This window comes from Oncorhynchus kisutch, unplaced genomic scaffold, assembly GCF_002021735.2.
Source record: "Oncorhynchus kisutch isolate 150728-3 unplaced genomic scaffold, Okis_V2 scaffold942, whole genome shotgun sequence".
Taxonomy (NCBI): Eukaryota; Metazoa; Chordata; class Actinopteri; order Salmoniformes; family Salmonidae; genus Oncorhynchus; species Oncorhynchus kisutch.
Window position 1 is genome coordinate 86,447 of NW_022262887.1, and position 27,523 is coordinate 113,969.

The 27,523-nt window shown below is 43.6% G+C and overlaps 1 protein-coding gene across 2 annotated transcripts; it reads left to right on the plus strand.

Moving 5' to 3' along the window:
• Positions 1-419: 419 nt before the first annotated feature.
• LOC109880714 (fibronectin) lies at positions 420-21,405 on the plus strand. 2 transcript variants are annotated; one of them, XM_031817142.1, is made up of 11 exons: positions 420-659; positions 3,912-3,954; positions 4,143-4,409; positions 5,029-5,295; positions 8,993-9,262; positions 11,715-11,975; positions 12,468-12,737; positions 15,616-15,891; positions 20,080-20,163; positions 20,248-20,328; positions 20,413-20,837. In XM_031817142.1, the coding sequence occupies exons 1-11, from the start codon at positions 657-659 to the stop codon at positions 20,718-20,720; spliced, it is 2,130 nt and encodes a 709-aa protein (XP_031673002.1). In that variant the 5' UTR covers positions 420-656; the 3' UTR covers positions 20,721-20,837. The 2 variants fall into 2 exon arrangements, with proteins under 2 accessions (XP_031673002.1, XP_031673003.1); XM_031817143.1 differs by lacking the exon at positions 5,029-5,295 and having other exon boundaries at positions 548-659; positions 20,413-21,405.
• The last annotated feature ends 6,118 nt before the right edge of the window (positions 21,406-27,523 follow it).

The window sequence follows — 27,523 nt, forward strand, 5'->3', positions numbered from 1 at the left end:
AAGGTGTAAAGAGAGAGGTGTAGAGAGAGAGGTGTAGAGAGAGGTGTAGAGAAAGAGATGAAAGAGAGAGGGAGAAAGGTGTAGAGAGAGAGGTGTAGAGAGAGAGGTGTAGAAAGAGAGATGAAAGAGAGGGAGAAAGGTGTAGAAAGAGAGATGAAAGAGAGAGGGAGAAAGGTATAGAAAGATCAGGTTGAGAGAAAATAAGTTCTGTCACTTAATCTCTGTGACCACACTCTTTATTTCATAAAAGCATTGAATATAATGAATATTTTATTGGGTCTCCGTACCGCATTGAAATCATCCCTGAGCTTCTTCACTCTTATCATGTCTGCTTTCTGACAACGTTTTAGGACCATCAGCTCCACAAATACCTCTGCTTCCACCTGGAGGAACAACGGAGTGATTACAACTGTCACAGGAATGACAAAAAAACAAGGAAGAATACTGTATGTTTTCTGGTCTGTTTGTTTGTTTGTATGTTAACAGCATTTAACCAAGAGCTGAAGACATTTCAACTTTATCAAATATTTTCATGTATAATAAATATTTTAAATAGTGTTTAACTGAAATAGTAAGTGAAAGTAGTTGTGAAACTGAAAGTAAATTCGACAACTATTTTATGTAGCTTCAAACGAGACAGCTCAACAGCAGGAGAAATGGTACGTTAATATTTGTATTATATAAGTCAGGTGTCAGATCTTTTGGCGTCACTTCTTATTTATCCAAACGAAACGTGAAGATAATAAGGCCGATGTTCAACTTCTTGCTAATAAATGGCAGGTAAAAATATAGAATACCAAACTAGGCCCAGTATGGCGAGGGGCGCACAAAGAAGTCTACGAAACGTGTTCTCTTTTACACAACGATCGAGTGTATTCAGTGTATTTCTTCCACACTTTGAAATGAGGTCATGTCATTGATTGCGCTATAAGCAGAATTGAGTTCCGTTACATTTGTTCGGTGTATACCCATACTTGCTTTTAATTAGTAGGCATTTTAGGATGGGCGAAAATAGGGACTTTTATATTATGTGAAATTTGGAAAATAATGTACAATTTCAAAAAGTGAGTACTTTAAATGCCAGGATATTAAACTAATTTCTGCCGTGGTAGATTTCGACCAAGAGAATCTTCTTTACACACTCAGGTATTTACTTACTGCATTCATTTGTACTAAACAGTACGTTCTATATAGTATGTAGATTTCAGACATGGCCTATGACTTCCGGTAGCAGCTGCTCCCAGTCGACACAGACAAAACGTATGCGTAAAAACGGTAAAAATGCAGACAATTTTGGGGTTAAAGGTGGGACCATGGAGATAGATGACTCAATTTTGTATCTATGCCATTTAACATCTGAAATCATGGGCAGCGCCATGAGTGTATCTCCATTTTAAAGTAGTACATTTTCTTCTTCAGCCAGTGAAGTTGGAAGTCCCACCCAGTTGACTACATTAATACGATGAAATCCCTCAATGGTGCTGCTCATTTATAATATAGGTCTTTGGCCACTAGAGGCCTCTATTATTCTCTATGGTTGGGGCAGGTTGGAACATTTGGGCTAGTAAGGTACAACTTTGACGTCAATTATACATAAACTGTATCCAATCTAGCCATGACCAGGTTCGGGCGGATAGGTGTCCAGCCTAGACCTGGGTCATTTCTACAACGCAGTGCGTTTTCTGTCTCCAGGAAATATCACTTTTTATTTAGTTTCAAATGTGGATTCCAAAATGCTTTAAATATAAGGTCCTTAAAAACTAAAATATTCATCCTGAAAGGATGTATTTTGAACACTATTCTTCAGTGGATGAAAGTGTTTGCCATGTCCCTGGGTGTTATTTGTTTGAATGTTAAATGACGAGACAGAGGCTTTGATGCGAGTAACCAGTCTTGTTCAGTACATCACAACACATCCGGGTATCTCAAGCACCCCGGTAAAACACAAGAGTTGCAGTAATTAACATTTACCAACAGATGGCATCACTGTGCCATCTTACACCCATAACATTATTCATCAACTTCCGCAAGAAACATAAGCAATACATTATTGTATCTTTCTTCATTATTTTATAGTCCTAGTTAAATTCTCATCAATAATGTTTTTTAAAATGATTTGTATTATTGCATTATTATTATTGTGTTTAAGCTGTTCTGTGTGTCCCTGATATCACTTTCCACCCTGTTAGTTTGTTGTAAATCTTCATTTAAGAAAACAACCATTTCCTAAGATGACACCACATTCAGGAAGTGTCATAATTTCTTTGGTGGGAAAACAATGGTTTTAAGCTACAGAAATATAAACACTCAGTTTTATCTATTTTTCATGTTTCATGATGTTAGTCTGTACACTATGTCCCACTGTATGTCCCACTCATATCTGTATGTCCCACTGTATGTCCCACTCATATCTGTATGTCCCACTGTATGTCCCACTCATATCTGTATGTCCCACTGTATGTCCCACTCATATCTGTATGTCCCACTCATATCTGTATGTCCCACTGTATGTCCCACTCATATCTGTATGTCCCACTGTATGTCCCACTCATATCTGTATGTCCCACTCATATCTGTATGTCCCACTCATATCTGTATGTCCCACTGTATGTCCCACTCATATCTGTATGTCCCACTGTATGTCCCACTCATATCTGTATGTCCCACTCATATCTGTATGTCCCACTCATACATGTCTACCCTGTTAGGTTAAATAGAGAAAAATCACAACGTTTCTAAATGTTAAAAAATCCTGTTCAAGTGTCTCCTTTGTACTAGCTCAAACTTGCCCAGTCATACATGTCCTTTTTCTGATAGAATACTACAAAATATATTATAATTTTTTCCTCCAAAAGTTATGAGGTCCAAAAGGCACCACATTGTAGGAATGACCTGCCTAACCAGATTTCCGAAAAGATGACGACATGAAAGAGACAACGAAATAACCTAATTACATAACGACTATAATTTATTTATATAATCTTTGGCTACCATTACAAGATAGCCTAGGTTACCATTACAAGATAGCCTAGGTTACCATTACAAGATAGCCTAGGTTACCATTACAAGACAGGTAGCTACTGTTTTATCTTGTTTCGTTACTAAGGGTTGTACAGTTCTGAGGATGCTTAAAAGTTAGGTCAGGTACCGTATCAACAGAACTATTGTTGCAATGGGTGACGACACCGTCAGTGTTTTATCCGAACATTATGTTTTTTAGAATACAATGACACCTGCAATTGTGCTTGTTTCCTGGCACACTCCTTCACCGTGGCAAAACATTCAGGAGAACTTCAGTGCCCGTATAAGTGGGAATGTGAAAGAATATACAGGTATCTGACCAAATAAAGTATCTTAACAAGGAGCCACCATGAGCCAGAACAGCTTCAATACACCTTGCCATACATTCTACAAGTGTCTGGAACTCTATTGGAGGGATGCAACACCTTTCTTCCAAGAGAAATTCCATCATTTGGTGTTTTGTAGATTGTGGTGTAAAACGCTGCCTCAGGCTCGGCTCCCAGAGTCTCCTATAAGTGTTTCATTGGTTTGAGATCTGGAGACAGACACACCCTTTAAAGCCCTTACGCTCCTTTGAGAGCCCTCTTTCAGAGTCACTGAGATCTCTTCTAGCCTTGTTAGCCAAAATAATGGGCAACTGGAAATAGTTATACATGACCCAATGCATGATGGGATGTTTTAATGTCTTAATTAACTCAGGAACCACACCTGTGTGTATATACTTTGTATCCCTCATTTCCTCCAGTGTTTCCATTGTTTTGTAGGTTACCAGTATGTCAAAAGCAGTTGATGTATCTTGACTTTTAAATATCTGTTGTACATTTCGCAAAATAACAATTTCTATGTTGTTATAGAAATGACTCATTCTTATTTTGTTCTCACACTTTAAGAGTTGTGATGGCGACCAGCACACAATGCAGTCCTCAGATGATGGTAGGTATGGAAACACAGAATAAACTGACCCAAACTATAATATTTAATTTAAATCTACATTTAAGAGGATACATTTACTAAGATATAAATTGTTGTCCCTTTACTGCTGGGATGAATAATACACCTGTTTATGTAATTTTATTGTCAATAAAGTCTGGTTTCACTCTCTCTCATTATTCCTTCACCAGTGCTGCCCCCTCCTGGTGACATCCAGGTCCTGCTGCTGACATTAGATTCTGTGTCTCTGAGCTGGAGTTCTCCTCAGGGGCTGACAGGACCACAGACATTCAGAGTGACCTGGGGGTGTGACGGTGAAACAAGCTCAACAAGAGTGAAAGATGTGTATCATCTTAAAATAAGCAGTCTCAGACCTGGTGAAAAGTACCAGTTCAATGTGGCTACAGAGGGAGAAGATGGAAGACAAAGCAGATGGGTCTCAGCATCCATATCCACAGGTACAGTAGGTCTCAGCATCCCTATCCGCAGGTACAGTAGGTCTCAGCATCCCTATCCACAGGTACAGTAGGTCTCAGCATCCCTATCCACAGGTACAGTAGGCCTCAGCATCCCTATCCACAGGTACAGTAGGTCTCAGCATCCCTATCGACTGGTACAGTAGGTCTCAGCATCCCTATCCACAGGTACAGTAGGTCTCAGCATCCCTATCCGCAGGTACAGTAGGTCTCAGCATCCCTATCCACAGGTACAGTAGGTCTCAGCATCCCTATCCACAGGTACAGTAGGTCTCAGCATCCCTATCCGCAGGTACAGTAGGTCTCAGCATCCCTATCCACAGGTACAGTAGGCCTCAGCATCCCTATCCACAGGTACAGTAGGCCTCAGCATCCCTATCCACAGGTACAGTAGGTCTCAGCATCCCTATCCACAGGTACAGTAGGTCTCAGCATCCCTATCCACAGGTACAGTAGGTCTCAGCATCCCTATCCACAGGTACAGTAGGCTAACTTGTGTTTTTATCCAGACTACATCAGTCATTCATTACTAGAGACATTTTTGGACTCTGTCAAAAACAGTACATCCCCTATTCTAAACTAATATTGATTTTTGTTCCAGTGGTCACACCCAGAGATTTAAAGGTAGACCATTTGGAAGAGACCTCCTTCACTCTCCACTGGTCCAAGGCTGAAGGGATGGAGAAAGTCCCACAGCGCTTCTTCATATCCAACTGCATCCCAGGAACAGACCCCCTCACAGCCGTTACTGACGACTGCCACAAAAACTTCTCAAACCTGCATCCTGGCACCGAGTACACTGTTAGTGTTGCAACTGTGCTGAGCAATGGGGAACAGAGTGAACCTGTCTCTTCAACAATCTGCACTAGTAAGAGATCTTCCCCCAACTACAGCCCATCATCTCTTTACCAGTAACTGGAGAGATTTTGTTACTTTACAAATAACATTTTTGTTTTGTTGTTAGTTATCTGATTTTTTTGTGTGTGTGTTTTTCTCCCATATCTAAAGCCCTGGCATTTTATTAAATGTTTAAGTGATAAATATTTTTGAAAATGAGGTGAAATAAAATGTTAAGGTAGAAATAGGGCTGTTGCGGCATATTGCATGTACAGTAACAGACAGTTACATGACCATTCAACATCATCAAATCAGAACCATGGACAGTGTAGTGACTATAAATAACAGTCCTCAGATTAATGTTAAACTAATCAATGAACTATGTTTCATTGTTACCCAATAAAATGAATCATGTAACACTTAACTCATTAGGATTTGGGGCACCACGAGAGTGGTTCTTTAAAGAGTTACCATCTCCCGAATTAAACTCTTAAAGGTCTTTACCGATCACATCTATAAACAGTCAACTTATGAATCATGACCTCGTATCATATCACCATTCGTAAACTTGTTGCATCTGCAAAAACCTGAGCCTTACTTATGTTTCAGAACTACGGAAATTGGTTTCATTATTTATTTAGATGCTAATTAAATGAGAACACAGGTGAAAACACACCCACTGTACAGGTTATTGACTGGAGACATAATGCAATGAAAACAGGTCCCTAGCGGATTTACAACTTTGATCAATAGTTGTTTAGTGATCCAAACATTTCTGAAACATTACTTTTGGGGGGGGGGCTTCCCCTGTGATTTTACCCACACACAGCTACTGAAATCGAAAACAGATTTTACGTATTATACTGAACAAAATATAAATGCAACATTTTAAAAACGTTTACTGAGTTAAAGTTCATATAGGGAAATCTGTCAATTGAAATAAATTCATTAGGCCCTTATCTATGCATTTCACAATGGGAGCCAGGCCCAGCCAATCAGAATGAGTTTTCCCCCACAAAAGGGCTTTATTACAGACAGAAATACTCCTCAGTTTCATCAGCTCTCCAGGTGGCTGGTCTCAGACAATCCCGCAGGTGAAGAAGACAGATGTGGAGGCACTGGGCTAACGTGATTGCACGCGGCCTGTGATTGTGAGGCCGGTTGGAAGTACTGCAAAAATCTCTAAAACGATGTTGGAAGCGGCTTATGGATGAAATATGAACATTCAATTATTTGTCAACATCTCTGGTAGACATTCCTGCAGTCAGTATGCTAATTGCACAATCCCTCAAAAGTCATCCTTGGCATTGTGTTGTGACAAAACTGCACATTTTATAGTGGCCCAATATTTCCCCCAGCACCTGTGTAATGATCATGCTGTTTAATGCCACACCTGTCAGGTGGATGGATTATCTTGGCAAAGGAGAAACACTCACTGACAGGGATGTAAACACATTTGAGAGAAATGAGCTTTTTGTGCAAATGGAACATTTCTAGGATATTTTATTCCAACGAATGAAACATGGGACCCTTTACATGTTGCTTTTATATTTTTGTTCAGTATTGTAAAGGCAAGATTACATTGAGAATAGTCTGATGGGTGAAAATATGATCACTTGATGAGAGAACAGTGTGTGCAGCCTGAAGCTTTTTTGCTTGCCCTCGGTCCCTATAGTCCTATCATGCAGCCCATATATGTTTTCATTTCGAAGACATTCTAAGGGTTTCTATAATTCAAAACTAAAGTTACCAAATAACTTTGAATCTTGCATATAGGACCTGTTTCAAATGATCACTTTTACGCTCAACATAGACACTTCGTATGCGCACCAGCTCTGGATTGGGAAAAATATCCTCTCTATTTTAATCAGCTAAGTTCAATTATATTCTTCCTCCTATAAATGTATATAATATAAAATAGCAAGCCTACAGTCTATGGCATGGCACATTGCCAGATAATGTACAGTAGGTCAAATCTTCTTCACAGGACTTAAGCATATATTGTCTGCTAAATGAGCAAGCCTACAGTCTATGGCATGGCACATTGCCAGATAACGTACAGTAGGTCAAATCTTCTGTTCTTCTGAAATACATTGTCTTCATATCATAATGTTTCTTTAGTCCTCCTAACATAAATCATTGATTATTGTGATGGTGTATATTCAATTGACTTTAAAAAAATATATAGATATTGCAAAGCTATGCATCATATCCCGGGCGTTTATTTGCATAAATCCCTGGACACAACAGGCAATTATCAGAGCCGGGCTTCTATTTGAGCCAGGTGTCTATTTGAGCCAGGTGTCTATTTGAGCCAGGGGTCTATTTGAGCCAGGTGTCTATTTGAGCCAGGTGTCTATTTGAGCCAGGTGTCTATTTGAGCCAGGTGTCTATTTGAGCCAGGTGTTTATTTGAGCCAGGTGTCTATTTGAGCAAGGTGTCTATTTGAGCCAGGTGTCTATTTGAGCCAGGTGTCTATTTGAGCCAGGTGTCTATTTCCTTTATGTACACAGCTTTTGCTCATTTGCATAGTTAATTGTTTAATTCCAGGATTCACTTCCAGCATTGTAATACATGTATTCATTTCCTATACTAAATGAGTCATAATTTACACGTCACATTTATTTGGTCTTAGTATTCCTCTATTTCGATTCTAAAAAAATACTTATTTTGACAGAATAATCTTGACAGAATAATTGTCTTTGACTGCATTTTCAGCAGTTCTTACTTGCACCACTAGAGGGCGATCAGCCGATTTCTTGGCGTCTGTACTCCCGAAGCTCTTCACTTTTTGTGCTTGCCAGTTAGCAGTTGTCAGCTGTTAGCAGCCAATGGCTAGCAGTTTCTTACTGGCTATAAACGTGGATGATTGCCATAATGATTGCATGACAATAACCAGCTGACAAAATGTCATGACCTCCACATCCCTAGCTAGAACATCTTAAAATACTACAGCAATCTTAGTGAAACACCTAACAGCCTAATCAAGAGATGTTGCACTGCTGGGGAGGCTGAAAGAGGCCTAGTTCAGCTATTATCTGAGAGGAAGTTATGTATGTCTTCATCAAAAGCTTGAGGACTTTCTTTTTTTTTACAAGTTTTACATTTTTCTGATTATACAATTTTTGAGAAATGTTAAGTGGGACATCTATTAAACATTTAATTACATTTGAGTGTACAACACATTTTGCCCTCAGAACAGCCTCAATCTGTTAGATCATAGACTCTACAAGGTGTGGAAAGCGTTCCACAGGGATGCTGGCCCATGCTGACTCCAATGTTTCCTACAGTTGTGTAACGTTTGCTGGATATCCTTTGGGTGGTGGAACATTCTTGATACACACTTGAAACTGTGGAGTGTGAAAAACTTAGCAGCGTTGCAGTTCTTGACCCAAACGTATGCTCCTGGCACCTACCATACCCTGTTTAAAGGCACTTAAATATTTCTGTCTTGCTCATTCACCCTCTGAATGGCACACATAATATACGTCTCAATTGTCTCAAGGCTTAAACATCCTTCTTTAACCTGTCTCCTCCCCCTTCATCTACACTGATTCAAGTATATTTAACGAGTGACATCAAAAAGAATCATAGCTTTCATCTGGATTCACCTGGTCTGTCATAGAAAGTCTGTCATGGAAAGAGCTGGTATCCTTCATGTTTATACACTCAGTGTATATCTGGAGTTTAACTGTAACCCTGACAATAATGTGTTTATTTTCCCTTAGTACTTCCTGCTCCAGACCAGCTGACTGTTGACTCAGTGGACACCACATCAGCTGCTGTTAGCTGGAGCCAGCCACCAGGATTGGACCACACCCAACATCATTACAAGATCTCCTACTGCTGTCCAGGGATAAAACCACACATCACTACCACATCTTCACCCAGCATCACTCTCTGTGACCTGAAACCTGCTACTGAGTACTCGGTCACTGTCTGCACTGTGCTGGAAAATGGAAAGCAAAGTCAACTGGTGTTAACAACCTTCACCACAGGTAACTACCCTACTTAAGTATTAGTTCTGGTTATCAAAATGACTATATGTGAATTCCCCAGATCTCAAAATGCAGTTTGGTGAAATCAATAAAAGTTGTTTATGCGGTGCATTCTTAAAGTATTCAGACCACCTGACTTTTTCCACATTTTGTTGCATTCCAGCTTTATTCTAAAATGGATTTAGAATATTTTGCTTGTCAATCTACAAACAATACCCCATAATGGCAAAGCAAAAAATGGTTATGAGAATTTGTTGCAAATTTATTACAAATAAAAAACATACCTTATTTACATAAGTATTCAGACTCTTTGCTATGAGACTTGAAATTGAGCTTAGGTGCATCCTATTTCCATTGGTCCTCCTTGATATGTTTCTACAACTTGATTGTAGTGCACCTGTGTTAAATTCAATTGATTGGACATGATTTGGAAAGGCACACACCTGTCTATATAAGGTCCCACGGGTGACAGTGCATGTCAGAGCAAAACCAAGCCATTTGGTGGAAGGAATTGTCCATAGAGCTCGGAAACAGGAATGTGTCGAGGCACAGATCTGGGGAAGGTTACCAAAAAACGTCTGCAGCATTGAAGGTCCCCAAGAACACAGTGGCTTCCATCATTCTTAAATGGAAGAAGTTTGGAACCACCAAAACTCTTCCTAGAGCTGGCCAAAACTGAGCAATCAGGGGAGAAGGGCCTTAGTCAGGTAAGTGACCGAGAAACCGATGGTCACTCTGACAGAGCTCCAGAGTTCCTCTGTGGAATGGAAGAACCTTCCAGAAGGACAACCAGCCCTGCATCACTCCACCAATCAGGCCTTTATGTTAGATTGTCCAGACGGAAGCTGTTACTCAGTAAAAGGCTAATGAAAGCCCATTTGGAGTTTGCCAAGAGCCACCTAAAGGACTCCCAGACCATGAGAAACAAGATTCTTTGGTCTGATGAAACCAAGATTGAACTCTTTGGCCTGAATGTGAATCGTCACGTCTGTAGGAAACCTGGCACCATCCCTACGGTGAAGCATGTTGGTGGCAGCATCATGCTGTGGGGATGTTTTTCAGCGTCAGGGACTGGGAGACTAGTCATGATCGAGGAAGAGATTAACAGAACAAAGTACAGAAAGATCCTTGATGAAAATCTGAACCAGAGCGCTCAGGACCTCAGACTGGGTGGAAGGTTCACCTTCCAACAGGACAATGACCCTAAGCACACAGCCAAGACAATTCAGGATTGGCTTCGGGACAAGACTGTGAATGTCCTTGAGTGGCCCAGCCAGGGCCCGAACTTGAACCCAATCAAACATCTCTGGAAAGACCTGATAATATCTGTGCTTTGATGCCCCCATCCAACCTGACAGAGCTTGAGAAGATCGAAAAAGAATGGGATTAACTTCCTCAAATACAGGTATGCCAAGCTTGTAGCGTCATACCCAAGAAGACTCACGGATGTAATCGCTTTCAAAGCTGCTTCAACAAAGTAATGAGTAAAGGGTCTGAGTATTAATGTAAATGTGAAGTTTCAGTTGTTTTTTAAAATCAAATTTGCAATATAAAAAAATACAAATGTTTTGTCATTATGGAGTATTGTGTGTAGATTGACAAGGGGGGAATAAAAAAAAAAAACATTTTAGAAAAAGGCTGTAATGTCACAGAGTGTGGAAAAGTTAAGGGGTCTTAATACTTTGCAAAAGCACTAATATCAGAGTTCACGCTTTCACGCTTTCGAATAGCCCCCACGATATGCAACTTTTCAGGGAAGTTAGGGACCAATATACACAGGCAGCTAGGAAAGAAAAGGCTAGCTTTTTCAAACAGAAATTTGCATCTTGTAGCACAAACTCCAAAAAGTTCTGGGACAGTGTAAAGTCCATGGAGAATAAGAGCACCTCCTCCCAGCTGCCCACTGCTCTGGGGCTAGGAAACACTGTCACCATCGATATATCTGAGATGATTGAGAATTTCAATAAGCATTTTTCTACAGCTGGCCATGCTTTCCACCTGGCTACCCCTACCACGGTCAACAACTCTGCACCCCCCATAAAGCTTTGCTTTATCTTGGCCAGGTCGCAGTTGTAAATGAGAACTTGTTCTCAACTGGCCTACCTGGATAAATAAAGGTTAAATAAATAAATATATATATTATTCCATTCCTGTGAGTCATTATGTCAAGGAGTTGATCTGCCTCTGATTGCTTTAACTTGATCAGTAGTACAGTGTTAAACACTTGTTATTGTGGAGATATAATTACACCATTCTTTTCATTTATATTTATGAATATAGCAGAAACTCTTCATTGTTTTTACATTACATATCTGACCTCTGTTCTGACTTCAGCTTATTTTTTCCCATATTAAAAGGAATTGCAAGCTTATTTTTCAAGTATTATTCTACTTTTCCTTCTGTAGTTTCTAGAGATAAACAATAGCCCTGACAAAAGTTTATTTCCCCTTAGTACCCACTGCTCCTGGCCAGCTGACTGTTGACACCACATCAGCTACTGTTAGCTGGAGCCAGTCACCAGGATTGGACCAAACCCAACATCATTACCAGATCTCCTACCGCTGTCCAGGGACAGAACCCCACTACACTACCACATCTTCACACAGCATCACTCTCTCTGACCTGAAACCTGCTACTGAATACTCTGTCACTGTCTGCACTGTGCTGGAAAATGGAAAGAAAAGTCGACTGGTGTCAACAACCCTCACAACAAGTAAGGAAGTACCCTACTTAAGTATTCTGTTTAGTGTCAAAGCTGATTAAACTTGAACTAGTTATTGAAATAACTATGAACTAATGATAATGGATGTGTCAATATGGGATGTAAAGGTACAGTATCTTCCCTGGTGAGAAATATATGATGGTTCATTCCCCAGACCTCATCATGCAGTTTGGTGCTGAAATTAATACATGTTTTTATAGTGTCTGAATTCTTGCTTGCTTCCCATTAGTGTGAGTCATAATGTCAAGGAGTTGATCTGCCTCTGATTGCTTCAACTTTATCAGTAGTACAGTGTGAAACACTTATTGTGGAGAGGATTTATAATCACAACAATCTTTTATTTTATATTTAAAGAAATTGGAGTGGCGGCAACAATGTAGCAGCAGCGGACCACCGTTGATAAATGGATACAGCAGAAACCCCTAAATCCAACTTCTGTGTGACTTCTATTTTTTAGCTTCTTTCCTTATTTCTATTTCTTAGTACTTCCTGCTCCAGACCAGCTGACCGTTGACTCAGTGGACACCACATCAGCTACTGTTAGCTGGAGCCAGCCACCAGGATTGGACCAAACCCAACATCATTACCAGATCTCCTACCGCTGTCCAGGGACAGAACCACACATCACTACCACATCTTCACACAGCATCACTCTCTGTGACCTGCAATGTGGTACTCAGTACTCCGTCACTGTCTGCACTGTGCTGGAAAATGGAAAGCAAAGTCGACTGGTGTCAACAACCCTCACCACAAGTAAGGAAGTACCCTACTTAAGAATTCTGTCTGGTGTCAAATTTTGACTAGTTATCAAAAAGACAAATGTAAATTAACAAATCATAATTGTCTGTTTTATGTTCCCAAAAGACAAACAGTCGTCACTCCCAGAATAGGGAACTAACAAAGATAATCACTTCAACAACCAAACACAGAAAGGGTTTCTGATAGACACCATGGGGGTTCCCACTGAAAGATGGCACAGCCACTAGTAAGGGGATCTATAGACACCATGGGGGTTCCCACTGAAAGATGGCACAGCCACTAGTAAGGGCTTCTATAGACACCATGGGGGTTCCCACTGAAAGATGGCACAGCCACTAGTAATGGGTTCTAAAAGACACCATGGGGGTTCCCACTGAAAGATGGCAAAGCCACTAGTAAGGGCTTCTATAGACACCATGGGGGTTCCCACTGAAAGATGGCACAGCCACTAGTAAGGGCTTCTATAGACACCATGGGGGTTCCCACTGAAAGATGGCAAAGCCACTAGTAAGGGCTTCTATAGACACCATGGGGGTTCCCACTGAAAGATGGCAAAGCCACTAGTAAGGGCTTCTATAGACACCATGGGGGTTCCCACTGAAAGATGGCAAAGCCACTAGTAAGGGCTTCTATAGACACCATGGGGGTTCCCACTGAAAGATGGCACAGCCACTAGTAAGGGCTTCTATAGACACCATGGGGGTTCCCACTGAAAGATGGCACAGCCACTAGTAAGGGCTTCTATAGACACCATGGGGGTTCCCACTGAAAGATGGCAAAGCCACTAGTAAGGGGATCTAAAAGCCACCCACCATGGATGCCCACTAAGGTTTGTCTCAGATAAGCAAACACCAACTTAGGATCTGAAGTTAAAAGGGATATGGAGCTAAATTAACAGGAGTTTCTGGCTAAATGCCGTGGCCACCCTAACATGAGGTGTAGGTATCCCAGTATGCCCAAATGTGCCTCATTTGTTTATTAATAACTTTTCATGTTCAAAATTGTGCACTCCTCAAACAATAGCATGGTATTATTCCACTGTATTAGCTGCTGTAATTTGGACAGTGCAGTTAGATTAACAATCATTTAAGCTTTCTGCCAATATCAGATATGTCTATGTCCTGGGAAATTGGCCTATGTTAGCTCAACCTCATGCTAATCGCATTGGCCTATGTTAGCTCAACCTCATGCTAATCGCATTGGCCTATGATAGCTCAACCTCATGCTAATCGCATTGGCCTATGTTAGCTCAACCTCATGCTAATCGCATTGGCCTATGTTAGCTCAACCTCATGCTAATCGCATTGGCCTATGTTAGCTCAACCTCATGCTAATCGCATTGGCCTATGTTAGCTCAACCTCATGCTAATCGCATTGGCCTATGTTAGCTCAACCTCATGCTAATCGCATTGGCCTATGTTAGCTCAACCTCATGCTAATCGCATTGGCCTATGTTAGCTCAACCTCATGCTAATCGCATTGGCCTATGTTAGCTCAACCTCATGCTAATCGCATTGGCCTATGTTAGCTCAACCTCATGCTAATCGCATTGGCCTATGTTAGCTCAACCTCATGCTAATCGCATTGGCCTATGTTAGCTCAACCTCATGCTAATCGCATTGGCCTATGTTAGCTCAACCTCATGCTAATCGCATTGGCCTATGTTAGCTCAACCTCATGCTAATCGCATTGGCCTATGTTAGCTCAACCTCATGCTAATCGCATTGGCCTATGTTAGCTCAACCTCATGCTAATCGCATTGGCCTATGTTAGCTCAACCTCATGCTAATCGCATTGGCCTATGTTAGCTCAACCTCATGCTAATCGCATTGGCCTATGTTAGCTCAACCTCATGCTAATCGCATTGGCCTATGTTAGCTCAACCTCATGCTAATCTCATTGGCCTATGTTAGCTCAACCTTCCCATGGAAGGGAAACCGATCCCAAATAAGTTTTAAATACCAGCAGGACCAGCAGCTCTTAAATACCAGCAGGACCAGCAGCTCTTAAATACCAGCAGGACCAGCAGCTCCTAAATACCAGCAGGTAGGTAAGGTAGGATGTGAGTACAGCTCTTAAATACCATCAGGACCAGCAGCTCTTAAATACCAGCAGCTCTTAAATACCAGCAGGACCAGCAGCTCTTAAATACCAGCAGGACCAGCAGCTCTTAAATACCATCAGGACCAGCAGCTCTTAAATACCAGCAGGACCAGCAGCTCTTAAATACCAGCAGGGCCAGCACAGCTGTAACACATACTGACTAACGAGGTGACTCCAATCAGAGCGCCCAGCCTAGTCAACCTCTAAATGGATAGAGAAACTGAAACTCGTAACAGAACCGAAACCCGTAACAGTCAGCATGGGGTGTAAAGGTCCAGTATCTTCCCTGATGAGTTATATATGATGGTGAATTCCCAGATCTCATCATGCAGTTTGGTGCTGATATCATTAAACATTGTTTATAATACAGTGTCTGAATTGGCTGTCTTCTATTCCCGTGAGTCATTATATCAAGGAGTTGATCTGCCTCTGATTGCTTTAACTTTATCAGTAGTACAGTATTAAACACGTGTTATTGTGGAGAGGATTTATAATCACAACATTTTCATTTATATTGATTTATCTTTGGTGTGGCAATCTGGCTGCAGGACAGCACCGTTACTAAATGAATATAGCAGAAACCCTTCATTTGTGTTACTTTACAAATCCAACTGCTGTTGTGTGACGTCTGTTTTTAACTTATTTCTTCACATATCTAAAGGAATTGCAAGCTGGCCTTTTCTACTTCATTACAACTATTCTACTTTCCCTTCTGTAGTTTATTTCTAGAATTAATCTATAGCACTGACAAAAATGTATTTTCCCTTAGTACTTCCTGCTCCAGACCAGCTGACTGTTGACTCAGTGGACACCACATCAGCTGCTGTTAGCTGGAGCCAGCCACCAGGATTGAACCAAACCCAACATCATTATCATTACCAAATCTCCTACCAGTGTCCAGGGACAAAACCACACATCACTATCACATCTTCACACAGCATCAGTCTCTCTGACCTGCAATGTGGTACTCAGTACTCCGTCACTGTCTGCACTGTGCTGGAAAATGGAAAGCAAAGTCAACTGGTGTCAACAACCCTAACCACAGGTAAGGAATTATCCTACTAAAGTATTATGTTTGGTGTCAAAGTTTATAAGATCTTAACTAGATATCAAAATAACCTCCTACATAGGCGATTACATCACCTGGTTTAAACATCTCTAGAGACTATATCACTCTCTTCATTACTCAATGCCTAGGTTTACCTCCAATGTACTCACATCCTACCTTACCTTTGTCTGTACATTTTGCCTTGAATCTATGCTATCGTGCCCAGAAACCTGCTCCTTTTACTCTTTGTTTACGAATGTGCTAGACGGCCAGTTCTTATAGCATTTAGCCGTACCCTTATCCTACTTCTCCTCTGTTCCTCTGGTGATGTAGAGGTTAATCCAGAACCTGCAGTGCCTAGCTCCACTCCCACTCCCCAGGTGCTCTCATTTGTTAACTTCTGCAACCGTAAAAGCCTTGGTTTCATGCATGTTAACATTAGAAGCCTACTCCCTAAGTTTGTTTTACTCACTGCTTTAGCACACTCTGCCAACCCGGATGCCTTAGCCATGTCTGAATCCTGGCTTAGGAAAACCACAAAACCCCCTGAAATTTCCATCCCTAACTATAAAATTTTCTGCCAAGATAGAACTGCCAAAGGTGGCGGTATTGCAATCTACTGCAAAGATAACCTGCAGAGTTCTGTCTTACTATCCAGGTCTGTACCCAAACAATGCGAGCTTCTACTTCTAAAAATGAACCTTTCCAGAAACAAGTATCTCACCGTTGCCACTTGCTATAGGCCACCCTCTGCCCCCAGTTGTGCCCTCGACACCATATGTGAATTGATTGCCACCCATCTATCTTCTGAGCTTAACCCCGGCCATCCTACAATCTAAGCTTGATGCCCTCAATCTCACACAATTTATCAATGAACCTACCAGGTACAACCCCAAATCCGTAAACACGGGCACCCTCATAGATATCATTCTAACTAACTCGCCCTACAAATACACCTCTGCTGTTTTCAATCAAGATCTCAGCAATCACTGCCTCATTGCCTGCATCCGTAATGGGTCTGCGATAAAACGACCACCCCTCATCAGTGTCAAACGCTCCCTAAAATACTTCAGCGAGCAGGCCTTTCTAATCGACCTGGCCAGGGTATCCTGGAATGACATTGACCTCAATGTCAGTGCCTTCCTCAACATCTTAAATAAGCATGCTCCATTCAAAAAATGTAGAACCAGGAATAGATATAGCCCTTGGTTCACTCCAGACGTGACCAGCAAAAAAACATCCTGTGGCGTTCTGCATTAGCATCGAATAGCTCCTGTGATATGCAATTTTTCAGGGAAGTTAGGGACCAATATACACTGGCTGTTAGGAAAGCTAAGGCTAGCTTTTTCAATCAGAAATTTACATCCTGTAGTACAAACTCCGAAATGTTCTTGGACACTGTAAAGTCCATGGAGAATAAGAGCACCTCCTCCCAGCTACCCACTGCTCTGAGGCTAGGAAACACTGTTACCACCAATAAATCCAGTATAATTGAGAATTTCAATAAGCATTTCTCTATGCACCCTCCACAGCAACCCGCCCAAGCCCCCATCATTTCTCCTTCACCCATATCCAGATAGCTTATGTTCTGAAAGAGCTTGCAAAATCTGGACCCCTACAAATCAGCCGGGCTGGACAATCTGGAACCTCTCTTTCTAAAATGATCTCTCGAAATTGTTGCAACACCTATTACTAGCCTGTTCAACCTCTCTTTCATATTGTCTGAGATTCCCAAAGATTGGAAAGCTGCCGCGGTCATCCCCCTCTTCAAAGGGGGAGACACTCTAGACGCAAACTGCTACATACCTATATCTATCCTACCTCTCTAAGGTCTTCGAAAGCCAAGTTAACAAACAGATTAACGACCATTTCGTATCCCAACGTACCTTCTCTGCTATGCAATCTGTTTTCGGAGCTGGTCAAGGGTGCACCTCAGCCACGCTCAAGCTCCTTAACAATATCATAACCGCCATCGACAAAAGACATTACTGTGCAGCCGTGTTCATCGACCTGGCCAAAGCTTTCGACTCTGTCAATCACCACATTCTTATTGGCTAACTCAACAGCCTTGGTTTCTCAAATGATTGCCTCGCCTGGTTCACCAACTACTTCTCTGATAGAGTTCAGTGTGTCAAATCGGAGGGCCTGTTGTCCGGACCTCTGGCAGTCTATGGGGGTGCCACAGGGTTCAATTCTCAGGCCGACTCTCTTCTCTGTCTACATCAATGATGTCGCTCTTTCTGCTGGCGATTATCTGATCCACCTCTACACAGACGACACCATTCTGTATACTTCTTGCCCCTCTTTGGACACTGTGTTAACTAACCTCCAGACGAGCTTCAATGCCATACAACTCTCCTTCCATGGCCTCCAACTGCTCTTAAATGCAAGTAAAACTAAATGCATGCTCTTCAACCGATCATTGCCCGCACCTGCCCGCCCATCCAGCATCACTGGATTGCTCTGACTTAGAATACGTGGATAACTACAAATACCTAGGTGTCAGGCTAGACTGTAAACTCTCCTTCCAGACCCACATTAAGCATCTCCAATTCAAAATGAAATCTAGAATCGGCTTCCTAATTCGCAACAAAGCATCCTTCACTCATGCTGCCTAACATACCCTCGTAAAACTGACCATCCTACCAATCCTCGACTTCGGCTATGTCATCTATAAAATAGCCTCCAACACTCTACTCCACAAATTGGATGCAGTCTATCATAGTGCCATCCGTTTTGTCACCAAAGCCCTATACACTACCCACCACTGCGACCTATACGCTCTCGTTGGCTGGCCCTCGCTTCATACTCGTCACCAAACCCACTGGCTACAGGTTATCTACACGTCTCTGCTAGGTAATGCCCCGCCTTATCTCAGCTCGCTGGTCACCATAGCAGCACCCACTCATAACACGCGCTCCAGAAGGTATATTTCACTGGTCACCCCCAAAGCCAATTCCTCCTTTGGTCACCTTTCCTTCCAGTTCTCGGCTGCCAATGACTGGAGCAAACTGCAAAAATCACTGAAGCTGGAGACTCCTATCTCCCTCACTAGATTTAAGCACCAGTTGTCAGAGCAGCTCTCAGATCACTGCACCTGGACATAGCCCATCTGTAAAAAGCCCATCCAACTACCTCATCCCCATACTGTATTTATTTGCTTATCTTGCTCCTTTGTACCCCAGTATCTCTACTTGCACGTCCATCTTTTGCACATCTACCATTACAGTGTTTAATTGCCATATTGTAATTACTTCGCCACCATGGCCTATTTATTGCCTTAACTCCCTTATCTTACCTCATTTGCACTCAGTATATACTTTTTTTCCTACTGTATTATTGACTGTATGTTTTGTTTATTCCATGTGTCACTCTGGGTTGTTGTATGTGTCGAACTGCTTTGCTTTATCTTGGCCAGGTTGCAATTGCAAATGAGAACTTGTTCTCCACTAGCCTACCTGGTTAAATAGAGGTGAAATAAATAAATAAATACTTTAGTAATCATAATGTATGTGTCAGCATGGGATGTAAAGGTACATTTTCTTTGACTACTATTCTACTTTTCCTCCTGTTCAAGAGTATAGAAATCCTCATAATTTCATGATAATTTTAGCGTAATTATTTCTATATAGTCTATACTTTCTCACTCTGAACTTCTAACTCCAGTGGGAAGGGTGTGACTTCTTGACAAGCGATCACAATGTCTCCAACGTACAACGCTCCTGGAGCAATTAGGATGAAGTGCCTTGTTCAAGGGCACAACATATTTTTCACCTTGTCCGCTCCGGTATTCAAACCTGCAACTTTCGGTTATTGGCACAACACTGTAACCTCGAGGCTGCCTGCCTCTACCTTACCCCTAACTACAGTGCCCGTTAATATTGAGGCTACCTGCCTCTACCTACAGTGCCCTTTTTCAGGTGCGAGCTTTCACATTGCATTTGTTTTAGGGGGCAGGAGAATTGACGAGGAGAAAACTCCAAATAACTTTGATTGCTTTAATTATACTTTTTTTACACTGCAAATTGTAACTATTTTTAATGCCATGAGAGGTAGCGGATCCAGCCAAATAGGTTCTGGAATGCATCAGTCCAAAACTGAAAGGTGCCAGATCCTGTTCTAAAGCATCGATCATACAAGTAAAACACATGACCAATTATCTGACTTTAATAACTTGTTATTCAGAACATTTTCAGTGGTGGAAGAGACCCTCCACAGTTGCTGCAGTGTTTGTTGTACTGGCTGTGATCATGGGCCTGTGGGATTCCTGTAAGTGAACATTGTTTTTTACTAAAACATTTGTAGTCAATGTTGTGACAGTTACACATTTTGATTGACTTTTCCATTTTACAGATGCAGCTGCAGAGAGAGACCAGCTACAGACAATTTACAACACACTGACTAAAGAGAGAGACCAGCTACAGAATAGTCTAAATACCAGGACCACAGAGAGAGACCAGTTACAGAATAGTCTAAATACCAGGACCACAGAGAGAGACCAGCTACAGAATAGTCTAAATACCAGGACCACAGAGAGAGACCAGCTACAGAATAGTCTAAATACCAGGACCACAGATAGAGACCAGCTACAGAATAGTCTAAACACCAGGACCACAGAGAGAGACCAGCTACAGAATAGTCTAAATACCAGGACCACCGAGAGAGACCAGTTACAGAATAGTCTAAATACCAGGACCACTGAAATAGATGAGTTGATGAAGAGTCTGAACACTACAACTATGGAGCGTGACCAGCTACAGAAGGAGAAAGAATGGCTGAACTGGAAGATCAATGGTAAGGACAGCCCCCCCACACAGTTTCGGTAGTTGACCTGTTATTTCACACCCAAGCAAATTCAAGAAGTATTGTCAGCGCTAGCCGTGGCCATTAGGAACAGTAACAAATGACAGGAACTGTGTTTTGCCGTAGTGCTCAACACATGCCACAGTAGATCAGAGTTATAATCAGAACTACATACCTCGAACACCCTCAGATTTAGGTTTGTCAGTCAAGGAAGTTAGATAAATTGTTGTTGGACATTTTTTATAATTCACCAGTGACCTTGTGGTTAGTGTTCGCCCTGAGATTGGAAGTATTGAGAGTTCGATCCCCGACCGAGTCATATGAAAGGCTGTAAAATGTTACCCGATGAGTGTCTGCTTGGCACTCAGCATAAAGGAGATAAAGCGGAGGTCCTACGATAGACTAGTGTCCAGCGGGTGTACTTACATTTTAATTTGATTTAAACAGGATCAACTAGGACCAATGTCTCATTTGCAGTAGAGCCCTGTTTTCAATACAAAGAAATAAAACACATACATGCACAACTACTTAGACACAAGACATATACACCTTAAGAAAACAATCACAATTAACAGTTAAAAACTGTTCGACATGTAAGGTGCATCACAACTGAAGGGACATTTTCTGATCTGTGTAGAAACTGGGGATCTGAAGTGTAATGTAATACATTGACCCAGTTTTTAATTAGTAATTCTAGAAGAGACTAGAGATGTCAGATACATTGGAAGTTGTTACTTGTACATCAAGCTGTCTCTACAGAAACAGGAGACTAGATCCTATGAGCTGTTCTGGCCCTCTCATAAGACAAGGCTCATGCAAAGCTACTTATTGAATGTGTGAATAAATAATAGTTGCAAAAGTTATGTTTAACGTGTAAATGTCAGATACACTGAACAAAAATATAAACGCAACATGTAAAGTGTTGGTCTCATGTTTCATGAGCAGAAATAAAAGATACCAGAAATGCTCCATACACACAAAAAGCCAGTTTCTCTCAAATGCTCAAATTTGTTTTCATCTCTGTTAGTGAGCATTTCTCCTTTGCCAAGATGATCCGTTCCACCTGAAAGGTGTGGCATATCAAGAAGGTGATTAAACAGCATCATAATTACACAGGTGCAACTTGTGCTGGTGACAATAAAAGGACACACTAAATTGTGCAGTTTTGTCCACAACACAGATGTCTCAAGGTGAGGGATCATGCAATTGGCATGGCAACTACAAGAATGTCGACCAGAGTTGTTGCCAGATAATTGAATGTTCATTTCTCTACCGTAAGCCGCCTCCAACGTCGTTTTAGAGAATTTGTCAGTACGTCCACCCGGCCTCACAACCCCAGACCACGTGTAACCACGCCAGCTCAGGACCTCCACATCTGACTCCTTCACCTGCCACCCGGACAGCTGATGAAACTGAAGGTTTGCACAATCGATGAATTTCTGCACAAACTGTTAGAAATCGTCTCCGGGAAGCTCTTCTGCATGTAGCAAGGATCTGTACACATTTCTTGGAAGATGAAAATGTCCCAGTTCTTCCATGTCCTGAATAGTCACCAGACATGTCACCCATTGAGCATGTCTGTGATGCTCTGGATTGACATGTACGACAGTGTGTTCCAGTTCCCGCCAATATCCAGCAACTTTGCACAGGCATTGAAGTGGAGTGGGACAACATTCCACAGGCCACAATCAACAGCCTGATCAACTCTATGAAGGAGACAAATGATGGTTGTCTGATCCACACCACTACCTTTAAATTTAAGATATCTGTGCCCAACAGATGCATATCTGTATTCCCAGTCATGTGAAATCCATACATACAGGATTCCTCTGTTGAAGGAGAGGTGGACCAAAACGCAGTGTGGTTATTTAGATACATCTTTCATAAAGATGAAAATAGAACAATATACAAAAACAAGAAACGTGAAAAACCGAAAACAGCCCTATCTGGTGTAACAAACACAAAGACAGGAACAATCACCCACAAAACCCAACACAAAACAGGCTACCTAAATATGGCTCCCAATCAGAGACAATGACTAACACCTGCCCCTGATTGAGAACCATATCAGGCCCAAACACAGAAACAGACAAACAAGACATCCAACATAGAATGCCCACTCAGATCACACCCTGACCAAACAAAACAGAACATACAAAGCAAACTATGGTCAGGGTGAACCAGTACCCCCCCCCCCCCCCCAAGGTGTGGACTCCGGCCGCAAAACCTGAACCTATTGGGGAGTGTCTGGGTGGGCATCTGTCCGCGGTGGCGGCTCTGGTGCTGGACGTGGCCCCCACTTCACCATAGTCTTAGTCCGCCCCATTGTCCGCTTCCGTGGCCTCCTAACCACGGCGACCCTTCTAAATGAACCCACTGGACTGAGGGGCAGCTCGGGACAGAGGGGCAGCTCGGGACAGAGGGGCAGCTCGGGACAGAGGGGCAGCTCAGGACAGACTGACAACTCTGGCAGATCCTGGCTGACTGGCGGCTCTGGCGGATCCTGGCAGACTGGCGGCACTGGCGGCTCCTTGCAGACTGGCGGCGCTGGGCAGACTGGCGGCGCTGGGCAGACGGGAGACTCTGATGGCGATGGGCAGACGGGTAGCTCAGGCGGCGCCGGGCAGACGAGACTCCAGCGGTGCCGGAGAGGAGGGAGGCTCCGGCGGCGCCAGACAGGCGGGAGACTCCGGCGGCATCAGAGAGGAGGGAGGCTCCGGCGGTGCCGGACAGGCGGGAGCACCTGCATTGCTTGCTGTTTGGGGTTTTAGGCTGGCTTTCTGTACAGCACTTTGAGATATCAGCTGATGTACGAAGGGCTATATAAATAAATTTGATTTGATTTGATTTGATTTAGGGACGAGACGGAGACACAGCCCGGTGCGGGGGGCTGCCACCGGAGGGCTGGTGCGTGGAGGTGGTACCGGATAGACAGGACCGTGCAGGCGCACTGGAGCTCTTGAGCACCCAGCCTGCCCAACCTTACCTGGTTGAATGCTCCCGGTCGCCCTGCCAGTGCGGCGAGGTGGAATAGCCCGCACTGGGCTATGCAGGCGAACCGGGGACACCATGCACAAGGCTGGTGCCATGTAAGCCGGCCCAAGGAGACGCACTGGAGACCAGATGCGTAGAGCCGGCTTCATGGCACTTGGCTCGATGCCCACTCTAGCCCGGCCGATATGCGGAGCTGGTATGTTCCGCACAGGACTATGCACCCACATTGGGGACACCGTGCGCTCCACCTGCCCTGTCTCCCCAAATCCTAATCGACCTAACACTCTGAATAAAAAGGATCTATTCACGCGATCAAAGGCTTTCGCCTGATCTAGCGCTGCTACCATTAAAGGCAGTCCTCTATCTTCAACCCAAGCGATGGAGTCCCTGATTAACTGTAGGTTCCATCTAATAGAGCGGCCCTCTACCCCGCACGTCTGATCCTCATGGACGACGTAGGGAAGGGCTGTGCGCAACCGGTCTGCTAAAACCTTTGCAAGTAGCTTGTAATCTACACACAGCATGGTCAACGGCCGCCAGTTGCCAAGGTCTGTTACTTCCCCCTTCTTATATAAAAGTGACAGCACACCAACAGCCATTGATCCCCCCGGGACCCCCGTCTCAAGGATGGCCTTCACACCCCCTCGCACATGGACCGGAGGCTTTCAAGCCTCCAAAAGAAACCAAAAAACCAGTCAACAAAAGCCTGCTCCTCCAGCACATCCCGATCTAACTTCCAGTACCCCCTACCAAAGAGGCAGACTGGCGACCCCACCTGCAGGAGCACCCCGTCGTGATCCGAAAAGAAAACAGGCAACAGCCGCCCAGACAACTTACCCAAAGACCTGGGTACAAAAATATAGTAGGACCGGCCATTTTCGGAGTAGTGTGCAGGCCACCATCAACCAGACCATGGCAAGCCATTAGCCCGGTGATGGCGCCTGCACTGAAATCTGTATTAAATCCTAAATCTGTATTAAAATCCCCCCTATCACTAATTTCCTATTTGTGACACACAGGGGCGTCAGACAGTCCACCATCTCCCTCCTGTCTGCCTCCACCTGTGGCCCATACACTACCACTAATCTAAATTTACAATCGCTTATCGTGACATCCACCCCTATAACCCTCCCTTGCATCACCACAAAAGAACCCTCCACTTTACCTCCCTGTGCCCACACAAAATCCCTACCCCCGATGAGTGCACCCCCCCAATACCCCAAACCGACTCCCCCTTGTCCCACTCCCTCTTAACCTACTAACATCCCCTCCATCCCTCAGGTGAACATCCTGTAAAAAACAAAAATCAAACCCCACACCCTCCAAATAACTAAAAACCGCTCTCCTCTTAACATAATCCCTTAAACCCCTTACATTTAAACTAACAAAAGTAAAATTAGACCCCATGAAATAATAAAATCATGTAATACACTCAAATTCTAAACCCAGACAGAAAAAAACAAAAACAGGAGACTCACCTGATGCTCCCCTGCTCCATATCTACCTGTGAAAACACCATCCGTACTCCCGGCATCCCCCCCTCTTCCTCCATCTCACCAACCCAGGATGCAGGAATAGTGTTTGGCTCCGGGGTGCCCTGCACCCTGGGTCTCCCCCACACTCCTCCCCCTCCCCAGTGCTGCAGCTGGTTTGGAAAAAAATAGGGGAGGCTGAGTCCCCAAACAAAAACTCCCCACCTCCTCCTGTACCCAGTCCTGAGTCTTGTTAGGTGTGACCCCACCCAACATAAGTTGAGGGCCTGGGGAAACCAGCAGCAACCCAGAGGTTTCTCCCACCCCATCACTCTCTTGACCATCCCCTCCCTCTCATTGTCGGCCAATCGCACCCTCCTCTTCATTCTCTTCTTTGGTGATGGCGGCAGTGGAGAGATACCACCCTCCCCCCCGCCAGTTCCTCCACCATACCCCTCATCTCTTCCACCAGGGCACTTTCCCCCCACTCCACTTGCTCTTCCACCGTCTCCTTCTCCAACACTCCTCTCTCGCTTTCTTCTCTCTCATGCTCCTCCACTCGGTTGCCTTCTTCCGCCGCTTTTCCTGGTTCTCCTACTCCCGTGCCTTCCGTTTCCTTCTCTCTTCCAGCCGCCGCTTCTTGATCCTCCTCCTTCCTTGCGACCCTCCCCTCTGGACCTGTACTCTGGTCATGAGGCGTGCTTCTTTCCCCTCCTCTTCTTCCCCCGCTCCTGCTCCCCCCCCCAGCCACAGACGCGTATGACCTCTGACAAGCCGGGCACCCCCGCCACAGGTGTGCTAACGAGCCACACCCGTGGCACGCCTTAGGCTTGTCACAATCCTTCGCCTTGTGCTCCCCAGATCCACAAAATCTGTATTTTCTTGCGCTGCACGAGGCGAAGATGTGGCCATAGGCCATACAACGCCTGCAAAATGGAGGCTGACGTGCATAAAACAACGTCCCCCTGTCAGCCCCCAGGGAGAACATAGCAGGAGGATGGAGGTAGCCACCATGTCCCTTTGGGTCCTCCCTGAGGAGGGCCTGGAAGCCTCTCCTCCCATTCCAAAACCCAAAGGAGTCTTTGAGGTGCCTTGCTGAGGAGACGTTATCCATGTATCTCCCCAGAAAGGCCCTCACCTTTTCGTCCTTAACGTATGGGTTGTAAATGTTGACAGTTACAACCCTAAAGTTGTTCCTCGCCAGGCTTGTTATTTCATAGTGGCTCATCGGCCTCTCACCTCCCACTGCTCTTGCCCTTCTCAGGATATCATCGTGTTTCTCCTCTGTATGTAGTGCCACGTCGTATGCTCCCTCCAACGAGTTGCCTTGGAAACAAAACACGTCCTTCACCGTCAGCTTTAGAATCCCCATCAAAATTGTCCTTCCAAAAGTTTCCCGTCCTAAAGGCTCCAACTCCTTTTCCTTCCAAGCAAACCGAATCGTGTTGGCCAGCCCAATCCCAGGGACCGACCGTGTTGATGGATTTTGCACCATCTCCGCAAGGACAGAGCCTGGGCGCGAACCCAGAGTCTCTGGGGACACAGCTGGCACTGCAGTACAGCGCCCTTAACCACTGCGCCACCCGGGAGGCCATGTTCTTTTTATTTTAAATAACATTTGAGTGTCAAAGTCATAGTAAATGTCATTCAAGTAACACATATGGTAAATGCTTGCTTCTGGTATGCAAGCTATTTTAATTAGTTCCCCGCATCCAGTGCAGGCGGGAGGCGATTGTTAATTGCGCTACCGAACTGCCCCTAATCAAAACGAAACAAAACGGCCTAAACCCAGCCGTCAGAAAACACAGAAAATTTAACTTTTTTCAATGTGTCAATCACTCTCGAGTCATCTGGGACCCACGAGCTAAGCCCAAGGGACTACTAGGGGGGCACTTGAACATTCGTAGTGTCATTCCAAAAGTGATCAAATTCAACATCTACTCACAGACTCCAACCTTGACTTTCTCTGCCTCTCAGAGACATGGCTCCATAAACACTCTCCATGTGCTGCTTTGGTTGTGCCTGGCTACAATGTTTTCAGGAGAGACAGGATTGAGGGAAGAGGAGGGGGTGTGATGATTTACATTAAAGAACATATCCGATGTAAACAAATTGAGTGGTCATGTGATAATGAACTAGAATGTATCGGCCTGAACGTTACACTGTCTCCCCAAATGTCTTTTACCCTCATTGGAATGTATAGGCCACCTTCCACCAAAAGTGTGTTTTTTGATCAGTTTAATACCATGCTTAGGGAATGTGATTTTGGGAAAGAGGTAATCTAATGGGAGATTTTAACATTAATTATGAAGACAAGTGTTGTAGGAAAACCCTCAAACGGATCACTAATACCTTGACCT